General features: G+C 35.3%; 2 protein-coding genes across 2 annotated transcripts; one reads left to right on the top strand and one right to left on the bottom strand.

The window, feature by feature from the left end:
• The first annotated feature begins 1,132 nt into the window (after positions 1-1,132).
• On the top strand, positions 1,133-6,958 carry LOC120325701 (uncharacterized). Its single transcript, XM_078111572.1, has 11 exons — positions 1,133-1,363; positions 1,728-1,884; positions 2,978-3,097; positions 3,449-3,576; positions 3,934-4,200; positions 4,275-4,377; positions 4,861-4,975; positions 5,175-5,357; positions 5,664-5,853; positions 6,247-6,417; positions 6,843-6,958. The coding sequence occupies exons 1-11, from the start codon at positions 1,303-1,305 to the stop codon at positions 6,956-6,958; spliced, it is 1,611 nt and encodes a 536-aa protein (XP_077967698.1). The 5' UTR covers positions 1,133-1,302.
• Positions 6,959-10,729: 3,771 nt separating this feature from the next.
• LOC120325686 (membrane-bound transcription factor site-2 protease-like) lies at positions 10,730-15,724 on the bottom strand. Its single transcript, XM_039391784.2, has 12 exons — positions 14,908-15,724; positions 14,547-14,706; positions 14,310-14,425; positions 13,918-14,036; positions 13,704-13,831; positions 13,500-13,621; positions 13,291-13,420; positions 12,708-12,886; positions 12,158-12,281; positions 11,409-11,583; positions 11,234-11,315; positions 10,730-10,934 (listed from the first exon to the last, which is right to left on the bottom strand). Exons 1-12 carry the CDS (start codon positions 14,980-14,982, stop codon positions 10,794-10,796), a joined length of 1,551 nt encoding a protein of 516 aa, XP_039247718.2. The 5' UTR covers positions 14,983-15,724; the 3' UTR covers positions 10,730-10,793.
• Positions 15,725-16,941: the final 1,217 nt, after the last annotated feature.

The following is a 16,941-nucleotide window of genomic DNA, read 5'->3' on the forward strand; positions in this document are numbered from 1 at the left end:
TCAAGAAGTAATGAAGTGGTGTTCTCTTATCAGTTAATTTTACAATTCAAACTTTAGGGGAAAATTGACCCTATCTGCATGTTCGCTCACTTGTTATTTGGTTGATACACGTTTAATATAGTGTAACTCCGATCTGAACTCCTCAGAAGTCAATGAGCACACAATGTATTGCAATGACAAATGTTCGTATATATATTGTGAAGATACACAATCCAAATAACAGATAACAAAAAACTCTGGAAACCTTATTCATGATGAAACCAAATTTTCAACCAACTAACAAAGAACGGTAAAAACGAGCAATACCTGGGCAAGAAAAAAATATCATGAAGGAAATAAATTAGAGCAACTATTAACAATACGTGGTGAAAAATATTTAAAGTAGTACGGGAAATATTTTTAGAATGTGACTACTGTTATTTATACGTAGGTCCCCTGTAATAAAATATTTCATTAAGAAAAAATTACAAGTAGAAGTAAAACCTTTATTGATAGGTAACGCTTCCTCAGTAGAGTTTAGTTTAACCTTTGCAAACTTTCCCCGATAGTTCAATGTATCAGCGTATTTTTTTTTCTTAGAACGCCATATGTTTCCGATTTTAAGAGCACACTTATTGAATCAACGATTTGCAGAGCACACTTATTGAATCAACGCTTTTACGCGTCGTTTTTACATTAATCAAGCAATATTGCCAACTATTTACTTGACTACTAATCATCGTTGTCGAATCAAGTACCAACAAATAGGTTCTGAATTTGATTTCACGTCTCCTGATTTGTATTGTGATTATCATAACGAAGATGTGCTTGGTTCATTGTAGTAGTATGGAATACAGAGAATGACTGAGAGATCAGTTGACTAGGATTGACTTCTTCTATTTCTGCGATAACATTCGAAATAAAGACTACGACTACGAAGCAGTAGTGTCAAATATATCATTGATGCTTAATTATCAGATATCATATAAACACAGTAGGTCGAACACTACCATTCAAATTGGTGATGCAAGTGAATAATCCAAGGAACGGTGGAAAGAGAAAGAATCGATGGATTCTGAAATTTCTTTGTAGCATATAATTAAATCTGGACTGCAGGGTAAATTATCAGGGTTATCAGGTCGTAATACTTGAATTGGTTTTTAATTCTATTTATATTTTTCTAAATAGTTGAAAAAGAGCTTTGTAAATTTCAGTTTTGCAAACTAAAACTTGAAAATCTTAATTGAAAAAAGTTAAAATTTGCGTCGTCCTGGAATCTTTTTTAGCTCATAGACAAAAAAATCTGTTGTTCAGATATTAAGTATGAAGTATATGCTATTGGTGATATTTGTGTTGGTAATCATCACAGGTTCCTCAGCTCAAGGTAAGTTGATTATTGTGACCATTTGTTCATATTTTATTCAAACAATTCGTTTACAGAATAACGTTTATATATTTCGAAAAATACATTTTTTATTGTGTTCAAGTCAAAAATATCACGAGCTGAAAATTTGGTGGCATAGAATTTCAAGGAAAGCATGTTCTGAGAAATGAGTTTTAATCGAGGAAATATGCTTTTGGAAAAAGAGGAACACAATATATTTGATCAATAATTAAGATTGATGCGGTCTTTACTATCAGCCCTTTTAACAATTATCTGCTAATAATTAAAATAGTTTCGTTATTATATTAATCTTATTGTTCGATAATAAAAACTGATGTCAATGACCGACACCGTTGCTTTTCAGAGCCTTGGAAGAAAGAATGCGTTGATGGGTTTGAACTGCTTTTCTTCAAACAACATAAACGGTACAACGACGCAAACTCTTCCTGTGAAGGATTGGGAGGTTACTTGGCTAAAGTTGATAATGAGAACATAACGGCAGTTATTAATTCAGCATTTCCGTGAGTTAATAATGAAATTATTTTTGTTGTCACGGGTTATCTATTATATAATATTGAATATTCTTTTATTACTATAAATAAGTAATTGGCCTTTTCATTGGTATCCCGAAGAGCTAAACATAAAGTGAGCAAATGAAAGTGGATCACGATTTTCATATTTCCCTGCACGAGTTTCTTCGTACGATTAGAAATCATCCTGCAGCTTGCGATAATTTAATATTGTTTATAACCATGGTGAAAAATTTAATATAAACAAAGCACAACCTAGTATTCAACCAGGTATTTACTGAAAAATCACTCTATTGATAAATACTACACAGATATTTATTCATCTTTTAGAGTGTGTAAATCATAAATATACCCGCGTAGAACGAATCGCCATTTCTGACATAAACTCTTAGCTTACAAATTTATAACAGTCGATAAATATAAAAATTGTTTTCTACCTCATTTGGTATCCATTCAAATAAGCAATTTCTCGCCCCAAACAATATATAGTAGACATTATTAATAACACTTTGTCGACGTTGTTCACAAAGTTAAGACTGTTCATTTTCTTCATGTTTTCAAGAACCTTTTTAAGATACTTTTTTATTTAGATTAGATCAAGCTTTTTGTTTGTATTTCATCTCCCTGTTGTATGTACTGTTACCGTAACACTGCAAAAACTAGTTGGCCGTAGTCCACTTATACAATGTAGGGCAAAAAAGTAACAAATTGATAGATATCATACTGTTAAACCACAAATAAATTCGCAACACGTTCACACATTCAATTCTGATCAACGCTTTTAACGGAAAAACCTCAACTTACATTTTCGAAAAGATATATAGGATTGGTGGAATGAGCACAGGATTTTAATATTTGCTTGGATGCAGTCTTACGTCAATTCCAAGTTTCTATAATAAAATCCGTACTGTTAATACAACACTATTATGCCTCCCCGCTCTTGTGCCCGCCTTATGCCCCTTGCAATATACGTCGTATAATTATCGTTCATCAACAAATATATTAAACTGAGAGCTTTTTATCAAATACTCCTTTTCTTACCATTCCTTGCCTTTCTAAAACTAATAATATTTTATATTCCTAGCATAAATGGTGCAGAAAACACTTTTTATATCGGTGGAAACGACATAGCTACAGAAGGAGATTGGAAGTGGCGGGATGGTACTGATGTAATAATGAGAGGAGAAACGGGATATCAAAACTGGTTTGTTTCCTAATTTTATTTATAGAAATTGTAAAAACATGGACAATATATATTTAGAAACGAGTAGCTTGTATTATTATTTTTTACTCTTATGACGTGAAATTGGGTATAGGGTATATTGGGAATAGGGTGGTTCACGTAACCGCTGGTCGGTTACAGCTTCCTCTACCATCAAGTCCATGCTTCCGAAAACAAATAACTGGCTAACTAATCTCATACCCGACCTGGACTGGTAACCGGACGAGAGGCCGTGGTTCGCCATATGATTAAGCCGTCTTATCGGCTTTCCTCTCCCCGGGATAAATATGTAAATCCTATCCTACCCTATTGTCAGAATTTCCAATATTACAGGGGCGGTAATCAACCCAACGGCGGGACCAACAACCTTAATGAAGAAGATTGTTTATCAGTTGGCAGAGAGCGTTACCAGTGGGTCGATGTGGAGTGCTCTGAAAACTTCTACTACATTTGCCAGAAAGGTAACATTGAATTTTTTCTGTTCGTTTTATTTAATGTATAATTCGCCTTCATTATTACCTTTTCTATTGTATATCTTGATTATGAGCACATCGATTCAGGTGTTCATAGTGATAGTTGGGATCAATGACTGCCTATTATAGCATTAAAAGAAACAACTCAACTGGCTTCAATCACGTATATTAAAACGTATTGCAAACAAAATGACATTACTATTCATCAATTTTATCTTGTTATGAAAATATATTTTAGATTGTTTTAATGCACATCGTTTATGGTTACATGAACTAACTACCAAACTTTTCATAAACTATTATATATTATATATATATGTAATTTATTCTCAAATTCCGCATCAGAATTCAATGGCTCTTTCGTTGAAATACAAAGCATCGACGGAAACCAGAGAAGGTGTTTTGCAACAAACTGCAGCACTCCAACACAAGTTGAATGGTACAAAGCATCTAACAAAGTATCAACTGAAACTACGAGTAGAGTTTATCAATCGTTACAAACCGGATCAGCAACATTGAATCTTCAAAACGCAAACATTGCAGATGAAGGGTATTATAGTTGTCGTTTTAACATTGGTCAAACCGACAAAGGTACAACTGAATCATATGAAGGTAAATATAAATAACGATCTCGGCTTAATTTTGTAATCTTTGCCTGCTAATTTTATTTATTTATTTTCAATCAGTGGCTGGAAATCCCACAATTCATCAAACATCAAATAACGTCTGCAACGCTAGCTTGATCATCACATGGCAACCAAATAAAAATGCAGTTGGATTCCCGCACAAGTGAGTTTATATTCATGAATATTCAAGTGTCAGTTACAAGATTTTGTTCATGTCTCACTCTTTGCTCTGAACGAGGCTCTAGCCAGATCATCCAAATCTAAATCAATGGTCATTGTGTTACTCCCGGAGTATATATGTGAACCAAGATGGCGGACACCGGAACGTAGTACGAGTATGTTTTCACATGGCTAGTCCCCGAACTCGTAATAGAACTAAAATAGAGAAAATTAGAATACAATTATGGCCTCACCCTGACTTGGTACACATTCTACGTTCCAGTGTCCGTCATCCTGGTTCACATATTTCGGGAGTACCGGTCATTGAATAGCAATGTTGTAGTACCATTTTTGCCATTAGGCTACATACACTGCGACAACAATTTCAAAAAAAGGACAACGTAGTCTTCAGGGCGAATATTTAAGGATTGATATTGTGCAACCGTTTCTGTTATGATATTATTGTAAACTCACTTCTGTATTACAGAATAGAAGTGAGTCCGACCTCGAGGGAATCAACAAGATGGGTGGATTCACCAACATCTGAGAAACAGTCAACCACAATAACTAGTTTGTCGCCTACCACGACCTATCAAATTAAAGTAAGCAATATTGGTGTGATATACCGTGTATTCGTGTAATTATCATTCTCAGTGGTGAGGTAGTCAAGATACAACGAGTCATTTATTGTGTTCTTATTCTTGCAGAAGATCTCTCCTTTCAGCATCATTTAAAGCTACTGTATTCTGTCCCACGTATACGTTGCGTTAATAAAATGTCTATATAAATTACTTTCGTCAGATAACTGCGTGTGTAACAAAAGATATCTGCCCAACCAAATATTCTGCCACCCAAAGCGCAACAACAGGGGGAACAACTTTATTTGCAGAATCGTTATCTTTTATACAGTACAAGGTTACGCAAACTTGTGTCATCTCTTGGACACTATCTAACAAGACGGAGACTGTTGATTCATATACCGTGGTTAGTCAATATTTGCATTGTTGATACAGAGGGCATACTAGGCCGTGACGTTTGACTGAATATACAACCATTCCGTCACTTAAGATAGTAGATCCATCCAACACTGTCTACTGATATTAATGGCAGATTGCATTTTATAATATTCTGTATTCGATTCATATTTAACTCAGCTCAAAGATTTGGTTCTTTGTGTTACTTCAACATCTCATATATCATCATTTTTTAAGCGGATTTTTAGTCAAAATTTAGCAATCGATAAAACAACACGATTAATTCCGATGGAAATGTTTTTCTGATGATTTATAGGAACTGAATCTAACTTCAACTCCGGTTTCGTCACGAGATGCAAACCCGAAGACGTGCATGAAACCCATAGACGTGACGTCAACGTCCGGGTATTCATTTCAACCAGAACCAAATCGTAACTATTCGGCATCTCTGAAAATATTTAATTGTGTTTCGCTTGTCAAAGGTTCTTGTGTAGGAATTCTAAAAGGTATAAATTGAATTCGAATATTATAATTTTAAATATTTACATTTACTCCACTCAATTAGAAGTAATCATTGGGAATTCAGTCAATCATAAGTAATTCATGATAGTGACTCCTAACTTTAGCAGACACCACTTGACGTGAGACTTTAAGCTGTTCATTTCCTTCGAAAAAATGAGAAAATTTGGAAAACCTTCATTGAAATATATATATAGTGTTTAGGAATCTATTCTTTCGACTTAGAATTAGGTATAATATCATTAAACATTCATTTTTGAAATGGTGATTTTGTCATTTTAATAAACGTTGAGTTGTACTTGTTGCTAGCTAAAAAATTTCAATAATATTCAGGAAATCTGTAATATTTAGGTTTTTGTTGAAATAATATAATTTTTTAGAAAAAAAATCGTTCGAGTTCAGCATCGTCAGTTTCGTGATTGGTTTTCTCATTCCTCTGATTTTTCTGGTAGTCTCCGCCTTTATCATTTACAAGCTGATGAAGAAGATAAAGACGTTGAAAAATATTGCAAAAGCAAAAGAATACAACTGTGAAACTATACAAGGAAAAGGTAGTAAAAAATATTGCAGATGCAGAAAATGTCCGTTCTATGAATAAAATTATATTCTTGATTAACCAACTGTAAATTAGTACATGTCACATTCACCAGCTTTTTTCGTGATGAAAGCAAAAATATTTTATATGAAGATAAGCAAACTTGAAAGAGCCTTAGAATAGAAAGTAAACGCCCTCCGGAAGTCATATCAATCTCGGATTATTAAAAATTTGAAAGTGATTGGATCAGTACTTTCTGTATCGTTAAAGGTTAAGTTTTGAAATTTGCTTTTAAGTGATATAAAAAAGTCGGAAAACATTCAAAAAAGAAAGTCACTGTGCGCCTCCGCTTCACATAAATTTTTTTTTTTTTGTCAACGCCAATATCTCAAATTAAACCGTTATTTATTTTTCAATTACTTACTACCTTTAACGACCTAGCTTCTCAACCCTCATATTCGAACTTGCTAGAAGACTCTGCCATATACGAACAGGCTCTCCCAACGACAACTACTCAAACCCAAGTGGAATCAGCTTACGAAACTCGCAACGTCTAATGAACTGCAGCTATGGAGTATCTACTCGCATATCACAAAATGGATGAAAACATGTTGAATTTTATAAAACACCCTGTAAACTCGTAACATACAATGTCTTAGCAGTTGCAGCAGTCTCAGAGTAGTCTATCAAGTTGGTGTCCATCGACATTTCCATGTTGCAGTCGGACCAAACAATTCTCCATCTCTATCCACTTACTCACTCAGAATAGAATGATTTCTTTATGCTATGTCGTAAACATGCATTGTCAAACATTCTCATAACGTACCTATTCACCTCTGTTAAGACTGCTTTTATACTGCAATAATAAAATTCAAAAAGCATCAGTTGAAAGTTCAATAATTTTTTGTTGATCCCTGATCTTCCACCCAGTGTCCAATGGTGAGGAAAACTCTTCAAACGTTAACTACAAAATAGACTATGAGTAGAATCAGCGATTCGTTTTTTCCTGGGGGCGATGTGCCTACTTGATTTCACAAATCGGTACTAGCTGACATTAGATAGGCCCAAACCACTAGGTTGTGTAAGTGAGCATTTAACGAGGCCCTGTTGCGTTACTCTGGTTTTCTCGTTTACTGCACTTTTAATTGATCTTTTTTTTCGTCTTTAATTTTAATTTTTGAATTTAAGAGTGTTGTGGGCTCTATGTGAGCAACTCGTACCTCAAACCTCTTGTTATTATGTTTGACGTAAAACCATTTTTGTTTCCAAATTGTACAAATCCATAACAAATGCTCTAATTTACGTCAAATTAACCCTTTAATTCCAAAACTTGGTCGTACATACGCTACAAAAACATTTATTATGTATTACGTTCATAAATAAACGCTTGTTAATTCAGGAAACACTGTCATTAAAAATATTGTGATGACGACGAAATTTCTTATTGAAATGGTTGTTGTCAATGCGACTATTTGTTCAACGAAGACTTTTCCCCGACTGTTAAATGTATTCAATGTACTTTTTGCTAAGAGCGCCATATGACTCTGATATTTAAAAAACGATCCTATGCCTGCTGCTACTGGTGGTAAGTCACTCATGATATGTTTTCCCGTTTATACGATGTGTATAAAGGTCGTTGACAGAGCGAGTTATCATTGCGTAGGACAGCGGTTCTCAAACTTTTTATTCGTGCGGCGCCAAGTTATCAGAGTAAAAACTATTGCATTTTTGCTAGTGTATTTATCAACTCTTATTTTGGCAATACTCGGAAAATATATATATATATAAGTATAAAAGTGTCGACTGGTATTTCTGCTTACGAATCATCATCAGAATGAATTTGTCGCTGCTTATGTTTGCACAGTATTCGTCAAGTTGCAGTTTTAAATGTTATCAAGATCGACTCTTGGAATTTCGTTTTTTTTTATGAGAAATATGTAACAATAAATTATCATTGTGTGGCAGAGTAGGAGGTTTTTTTCACCCAGGCGTCACAAGACTTCAACAACAACAATCGAAAAATTTGCTTTTTCTCGACTGATAACACGAAAAAAAACTTTTAAAAAAATTATTCCGCATATGTGCAGAGCTTACATCGATTTTATTCACAACCGTAAAAAACATCAATCAAGGCCACACGACTATTTGAAAGAGTATGGGCCTCAAGGGGGCCTTTGTCATTGCGGACAACGAATGTATACACGCAGTATGTTCCCCAGCTTTTCTTTTTAGGGGGGGGTGTTTCAAAATTTAGGGGGTGGTAAATAATTTGCTTTTAGAGATAAAACTAGGCTATTTGCATTCTTAAAAAAATGGTATGTATTTAAGAAACGATGTACATGAGGGCCCCCTAAGTTGATTGACGGCGAGCCAAAATCCACAGCAGAATGAAATTGTAGGGCCAGAAAAGGGGAGCGAGGAAAATTGCGGGACGATACGGCTTGATCGCGCCCTGAGAAAATTCTGAGAAATAGTTACCAAAATAGGCTCTAAGCTTGATTTTAGATACACCTAGCATCGCAGTTTGTTATGTAATGAAATCAATAATTATAATATCTAGCTGATAGAATTCCCGGGGAACAGATAACAAGCACGGCATTCAACCGTAAATATATACTACTACGTTTCAACAAGTAATTTGCAACTGATAGTGACTAATGAAGTTACTTGCTCATCTGGCATTGTATGAATGCCTACTTATGGCTAGTTTTGTTACACCTTTCTAATTTTTTTGAACATGTTTGTTTGACTTTTGTATGAATTAAATTTCGAAATACGCTCGTCAACTGATCATAATGTCGCATTCCTTCAGAACTGAAATATTTTGTTGGTAAGAAGACAAATCGCTGAAGTTTGATTCTTTTCAATAAAGAAATAAAAACGCTGTCATTCATCTAAAAAACGTCTGCTTTCAGTGCCTAGTTTTCGTTTTGTGACATCTTTAAGCTTTCTTAATATACGGCTGATATCTAAAATACTGCAGTGTAATCCTAATACCCATACATATACATAAGATACCGGAATAATTCAGTTACGAAATAAACGTGCTTAAACTGTGATAATGATGTAACAATAGACGATATCTAAAACTCAAAAGGTACCACATGAAGGGTTAAACTATTTCTCTCAAGTTCGGCGGGCCATTTTAAATCGTTACGCGGGCCGTAATTGGCCCGCAGACTGCGGTTTAGAACCCCTCAGTGTGGAATCGCATCTCAAAATTAGGGGGGGTGTTCACCCCCTATAGGGGGGGTGTAGGGAAATCACTGTATACACGCCAACCACAGACAATGGATATTCTAAATTTCCTTTTGAATTTTCATGCATCAATCTTGCTCTATACAACTATCAAGTTTCATTCACTCCGATAGAGGAAAATCTTTTCGTCTGGTGAACTAAAATATTTTCTGCTGAAACGTGGTGTGGCCACAAGTCAATCGTCGTGTTACCATCCAATTGGTACCTACAGAGCAGAATGCTTCAATGGGATCCCATGAAAAATCGCGTGTTTATCCGAAAGCATAAACACGCGATAGTCTGTGCTACCAGTGATATTGATAGTCTGTGCTACCAAAATCCCTTCAATCGCCCCGATCTCTGCTTTGCACAGCCTTCGATACAATTCCGCATGAACTATTTCGACACCCCTCTCCCAGCGGTCACTCGCTGCCTACTTGGTTGTGGAAATCAAATTTGTTCGCTCAAACAGTATTGACATTTTAGCTGAAGAAGTTGAAGCGAAGAATATGAATCCTGCATATGCTCGAGTTCGTTTTCCTGTTGGACGGGAAGGAGCAGCATAGGTGAAAGATTTGTCGCCTTGTCGAAACTCTGGAAGACCTTCAGGTCTCGATAAAGTGCGTCTTGAATTTAATATATATGGAAATATCGAAACATGCACCAAGCGTCGCCATCAAATGTGGATGCTACGTTGATCCAAATGGGGAGTTAAAAACGAAATTCCATGTAGTCCACGTCGTTCAACTCGAGCTAATTGGTGTTCACCAAATCGCTATGTTTTTTAAATATAGACGAGGAGAATGATATGAAAATTAAGTTTAGTCAGCAACGAACGCGGAAGCGCCACAGTGTGCAGATTTTATATTTTAAATAACGCCACCGCACACAAGAAACCACTGCCTACACAAATTTTTGCTAAGGCCTTCTAAGAGACAATCTTTTGCCACTGAAAATTTCGAAGCAAATGCTCCAACGATTAAGATTTTCATGACAAGAAGAAGAAAATACCAAGAAATTTATACCATGACCTTTGTAGTTGTGTAACGTTGTATATGCCTACTAATCAAAGGAACAAATAGACGTTAGTCTGAAGTTTCAAGAGTTTACTACAAAATAAATAAAAAGATTGTAAAAAAGTACTTTGACCAGGTATCATCTGGTAAACAAATGCACAAATCCAAAAAATATGTTAGCAGCTAACAATGATGTTCCCGCCAGAAGTACCAATTGACATATCATCTCTTTTTTAACTTGTGATAATTTCTCATCAGATGCAAAGTAGTTCAGGAAAGCCTAAAATTATGAATTTACCTACTACATTATAAGAAATCTTATTAAACCAGCTAAAATGGTTTCTTATAACATTGTACGAATGCTCATAATGACTTTATCTAAGAAAACAGTGACAACACAGCAGCACCCGACTTACTAATCCTAAATCTTTCAACAGCCCTACGAAGCACGTCACTGTAACATATTTCAAAGATCGGAAAGAAATAATTTTCCTATCTATCATTAATATACATCCAGAAAATAATCTGATATAGAAAATGAAGGAAATCGGTTCATATTATGAATGCATTAACACTCACCCTGAATGCCCATTGGCCATCAAGTGCATAGCATGGAACTATATTTAGCAACGCAAGTGCACCAGACATGGAGAACATATATCTAAAAATGAAAATGATTACATATTATATGGTATTGGGAAAATTGCATCGATATAAATTAGTAAAAGTAACATAGCATAAAAATGCAACTCACTGCAAAAACCTCAGTATGATTGAAGGAAGCTTTGGAGGAATTAACGTGTATCTTGGAAACAGGTCTGATACAGTAACTGAACGTACAATATCAGCAGGATCTCCAATATAAAGCACATTATGCTTGTCCAAACCTTGACGCAAAGTGGTTATACGAATGAACTTCACACCTGGTTCTGTACAAAAAAAATTGTTTCTGACAAACTCTTATTTGTATCCAACCATATAATACACATCTGATTTGGTTCAGCAGGACACATCCACCCAAAAATCTGACCAAACACTCCAGAGAATTCACTTAATAAAGCAGAATCTATTCAAGAGTTTGTGGTCATATTAGCTCAGCGGTGTGGCGCATTATGCCAAGCATTAGGAATATGCTCGCCAACGCACATCTGTTTACTCCTGGGTTTGCAGGTTTGAATCTCCTCGTCTTAATTATGTGCGGAGGATTGCTGCACACCTCGCTGGTAACCAACCGCTGGTCAGTTATGGCATCATCCACTATTAAGTCCATGTATCTGAAACAAATAACGTACTACGAGGACCGTGGTTTTCCATATAATTGAGCTGTCTTATCACCCTTTCTCTCTCTGATAAATATTCAAATCTTAACCTGTTGGGCACTCACATGAATAAATGGTTGCCCAATCCATATAGCTTGTAGTTAGACTTTTAAAATAAGCAAGGCAATTTCTGCAAACAGTAACTTCTGACGCATAACAAACTTAAAAGAACAGTTTGTTTCACCTGTATGAGCCTTTGCACAAACAATATCATCTTGATCTTCATCTTTGTTTGTGCGGCAATCTTTTGTTGAAACGCAATCTTCCAGAGTAGATATCATAACACGCCCAGGCAAACAAGCATACATCTGAATGAAAGTGAAAAATAATAGAAAAGAGGATTCAAAAAGGTTCAACTTGAAAAAGAAAAGGGCCAACTAAATGCAGATTCAAATATTTTTTTACTCAATAAAATATTGTGCATAATGTGTAGGGCCCATTGCCTTACATTTATTCTCGTACTACAGTTGACCAAGTTGAAATGTATGTTGATTAGCATTGGTAGAATGTGATCAAAAACTCAAGGAAATATAAGAGTAAGGCTATTTATCAGAAAACTTTTGGAATCTAACTTATAAATCAAAGGTACAAATAATACAAATTATCTGGTGATATTCCGGATTTATTGATAATAATTCAGGTAAGAACTCAACACAAAACATCTGATCCAATCTCTCCTGGCCATCAACTATCTTGTATTATACATCAGATATCTGAATATGCTTATTGCTTACCGTATTATTGCTCTGAATAGTTGTGTATTTATAACACAGATGTGTCTGCGGAGCATGTATATCACAGCAATCCATCCAATAATGACGATGAGAGGTAGAACTTTGAATATTTGGATTATTCACAGTGAAAACTGTGTGTGATGAGACACTATCTATCTTTTTCTTTGAAACACAAGAACCTGAAAGTAGGACATGACTTTTACGCAGTTATAGATTATAATGTTGGAAAAGTATCCCAATAAAAATGCACAGAATGAAAATACCAAATACTTGAATGCAATGCCAATTTTTTTAAAGGTGGCCAAATTAAAAAACATTAAATAATTATTCTCTTATTTGATAAAACAATGACGGATGATATACTAAATTAAAAATTTTGAAGTTTCTTTAGTAGATGTGCTCATTTACCGGTAATGGTTTTACAAATAGACTAACAATGTACCAAGATACAAACTAACCAATTTACAGAAATGATACATAATAAAAATAAACTCAAAGTAGAATACGCAACAACTTGTTCGTTGATATGTAAATTCCAAATAACAATATACATCAACACAAATATACAAAATTATTTTCTTACCCCATTGTGTAGACTTCTTGGTTTTGTTAATGCATTGAAACCAATCAGTTTTGTTTGATATTTTACAGGAATCAATCATCAAAACATGATCTCCTGCTCTTAATCCCATGCTACCTTGCAATGGTGATTCCTACAAAAAGTTTTATGTTGAACCAAATAATTTTAAATCGTTATTTAAAAAAGCATTGAAAAGTGAGAGGCATACCTACTGGCATTTGGTGGGTGACGAGAACTCCATCAGGTTTAGACGTATAAAATGGGAATAGCAGTCCAGGTAAAAGCACTATTAGTCCACATGCTGCCACACAAATCACAAAATTATGCCATACTCCTATAATACATAAAAAAAATTGCATTAGCAAAAATAGGCAATCTAATATATCAGCAAATTCTTCGAATATACTTTATAATACCTGCGCAATATACACGCAGTTGACAAAGTGGACTCTTCCTGCTCATATCATCTGAATTTAGATCAACAAATGCACCAGGATAGATCAAGAAAGCAAATATACCAAAGCCATTGATTTGAATACCTTCACTGCATAAAAAAACAATAAAGGAGAAGTTGATTTTCATTGTAACATGCAGAACATAAAAAAATGCTTACGATGTCCAATAACTCACCGAGCGGCAGCAATGGCATGTCCAAATTCATGCAATATTCCGCTCAAAAAAATAGAAGACAACAAATACCATATATCATGTATTGGCATGTTTATGCCAGGAACAATAACCGAGAGAACCTTAAATGAAAAAAAATAAATTCCATTACGAACTTTATCAATAACCATGTCATGGATAGTTAAGTAGTTAATGGTTGCATACCAATCCAAAAGAATGCAACTTATTTATTTACTTAGACTGCACAATTACATGTTGCTACAGGTAATACGACTTGCATCTGAGTGGGTTATATACAATACAAATAATAGTATAAAAGATAAGACATCATAGCACAGAAAACAGTTTTAGCAGACATAATAATAAATAATCATAAAAATAATATTTATGAATACCTGTTGATCTGGAACAGGTTTTTCTGGCTTAAAAAAAATCTGCAAAATTGTCACATAAAGAGTATGGCATAGCAAAATTGTGCCAACGAACATTGTCAATACAGCAAGAAAAACACCTGCAAAATATATTCATAAAACTTTCTTCTTATATCGCACTTTCTTTGAATTAAGAATTTTGATCGAAATAAACAGTTTTGGTTGAATCAAAACAGATTAAACACAAAAAGATTTATTTACCTGCATCAAACCACAGTTTAAGTTTAGAGGCACACATTCTGCCAATTTTTATAAAAAAGCGATTCCATCCAGCAGTGAACCAGCGAATGTGAAATAATGATATTGAGACATTATAGTTGATTAAAAAAGAAGACACATGATGACCAAACGTTGAACTATTCTGCAATAAATAGAAGAATGAGGTTTTACATATAGATATAACAATGGAAATTCTTTTGAATTTGATTAGTACTGTATATTTAACGCCTGAACATACTTGCTAGTGTTCTATTCCATACCAATTACTTCAGTACTTGCTTCGAGCAGCTTCTGAACCTCATATTTTAACAATTATATCAATATGCTTAAAATAATAACTTACCAATAGAAAGTTGTGAGCAAGATGAAATGTGGACCATACCCCTAGAAGAATTGCAACAAACGTTGATGGAGACATGATTTTAATCTGCAATTTTGCCACATTCAGACATAACAATGAGCCATCTAAGTCTACCTGTATATTTTGTCTATCAAACTATTTAAACTTTTTGCTACTCTTGACCTGCAGACCTAAATAAGTCATAAGATATCTTTTTATTCAATGACATCCAACATTCTGACATTTCTAGATTTAGCAGTGGGTGTGGGTTTGGTATAGTTAAGCACCACAAGTACTTCTAGTGGGTAGTTATAAAATGGCTATGTCCCTACTAAAATGACTATGTTCCTACTAAAATGGCTATGTCCCTTCTAGAGTCGCCATCCTGATATGCCTCCACTAAAATGGCGATGTCCACTACCGGTATGTCCCTACTAAAATGGAGATATCACTACTAAAATGACGATGTCCACTACTGCACTATGTCCCTACCAAAATGGCGATGTCCACTATGTCAATACTAAAATGGCTATGTCAATACTAAAATGGCTATGTCCCTACTAAAATGGCTACCGGTATGTCTCTTCTAAAATCGCAATCCCGATATGTCCCAACTAAAATGGCTATGTCCCTACTAAAATGGACGTGTCTCCAAATCGTCGTGTCCCACAAATATTAATTAGAAATGTTTCCTAATTCAAATTGTTCAATTGGGATACATAATTAAAGATATACCGATACTGCTTTTATTGTCGATATCGGTTCCGATCCGATATCAGCACGGCTATATTCCGGCACTGATAACCCATGTCACAACAACACTTTTCGCCGCAACACTTTTTGAACAAATTATGGTTTCTGCAAACGTGTTGTTGCGAACAAGCGCAAGGATTGTGACTTCCACCACAAATAAATGAAATGTATAGTAATCGTCATACACAGTGCTGTGCAAGTTTCAAGAAAGACGAGAATAGCCATAATAGCAAAGCAACCATAATAGCAAAACTATCAAGCCTTTTAGCAAAATGCACGCGGTATTAGAGACAAATGGGGCACGTGGTACAAGTGGAACACGTGTGTTAAGTGTGACATATGGGTAGGCTTACCATACATCCCGCTTTAGGCGGGACAGTCCCGCTTTTTAGTGTCTTGTCCCGCTGTCCCGATAAGTCAGCTAAATGTCCCGCTATTGCATTCAGCCATCCAGCATAATACACGAACATGTTCTCGTTACTCTTGTTGCTGTGTAGCGCAACGCTAACCTACTTACTGAAGGTGAATGCGTTATTTTGTTTGTTTCGTTGTTTCCCGCTAACATTGTTAACGAAGTATCACATGTAAAATCAATTCTTATTGGTACTGTTCAGACGTTCACGTGAATGTAACATTGAGCAACGTCGTTTTGAAGGTTGTTATCTAGAGAAAAGCATGCTTGGGCGAATAAGTAAATTCTCAATGCTTGAAAACAGCAGACTATTTCATTATTCTTTATTCCGTTTGCTGTACGAAAAAAATCTAAATTTAGATCATTTGTATCGTTAGCGTCTATTCTATTTTTCGAACTGAACCCGATGTTTAGAGAGAATATGCGCATGAACTCTCGATGACAATATGGTCAATGAAGACAGCCGGGATGGCTTTAAATGTAGGCCTATGCATTAAAATCGGAAACTGTAAATTTACAGGATTACAGCTATAGGGTCGTGTCTTTGAAGGAGTCACGCTTTGAAGTCAAAAAAATATGGTAACCCTACATATGGGACACGTAGTACAAGTGGGACACGTGGTACAAGTGCGACACGTGGGGCAAGTGGTAGGGCCTACACGTGGAGCAAGTGGGACACGTTGGGCAAGTGGTACACTTGGAACAAGTGATGGGATATGTGGTACACGTGAGTTAAGTGTTACACGTGGGAAAAGTGTGACACGTGGGGCAAGTGGTACACCTGGGACAAGTGGTACACTTGGGACAAGTGGTGAGACACATGGGTTAAGTGTAACATGTGGTACACATGGTACAAGTGGGGCACATGGGAC

The sequence above is a fragment of the Styela clava genome, chromosome 4 (genome assembly GCF_964204865.1).
Source record: "Styela clava chromosome 4, kaStyClav1.hap1.2, whole genome shotgun sequence".
NCBI lineage: Eukaryota > Metazoa > Chordata > Ascidiacea > Stolidobranchia > Styelidae > Styela > Styela clava.

Bases quoted from the DNA above. Each gene is read 5' to 3' on its own strand.
- LOC120325701 (XM_078111572.1), top strand. From the start codon at position 1,303: ATGAAGTATATGCTATTGGTGATATTTGTGTTGGTAATCATCACAGGT. The intron at 3,098-3,448 runs GTTTGTTTCCTA...CCAATATTACAG, and splicing joins GAAACGGGATATCAAAACTG to GGGCGGTAATCAACCCAACG. The intron at 5,854-6,246 runs GTATAAATTGAA...ATAATTTTTTAG, and splicing joins TTGTGTAGGAATTCTAAAAG to AAAAAAAATCGTTCGAGTTC.
- LOC120325686 (XM_039391784.2), bottom strand. From the start codon at position 14,982: ATGTCTCCATCAACGTTTGTTGCAATTCTTCTAGGGGTATGGTCCACA. The intron at 14,707-14,907 runs GTAAGTTATTAT...TATTTATTGCAG, and splicing joins TTGCTCACAACTTTCTATTG to AATAGTTCAACGTTTGGTCA. The intron at 14,426-14,546 runs GTAAATAAATCT...TATATTTTGCAG, and splicing joins TAAACTGTGGTTTGATGCAG to GTGTTTTTCTTGCTGTATTG.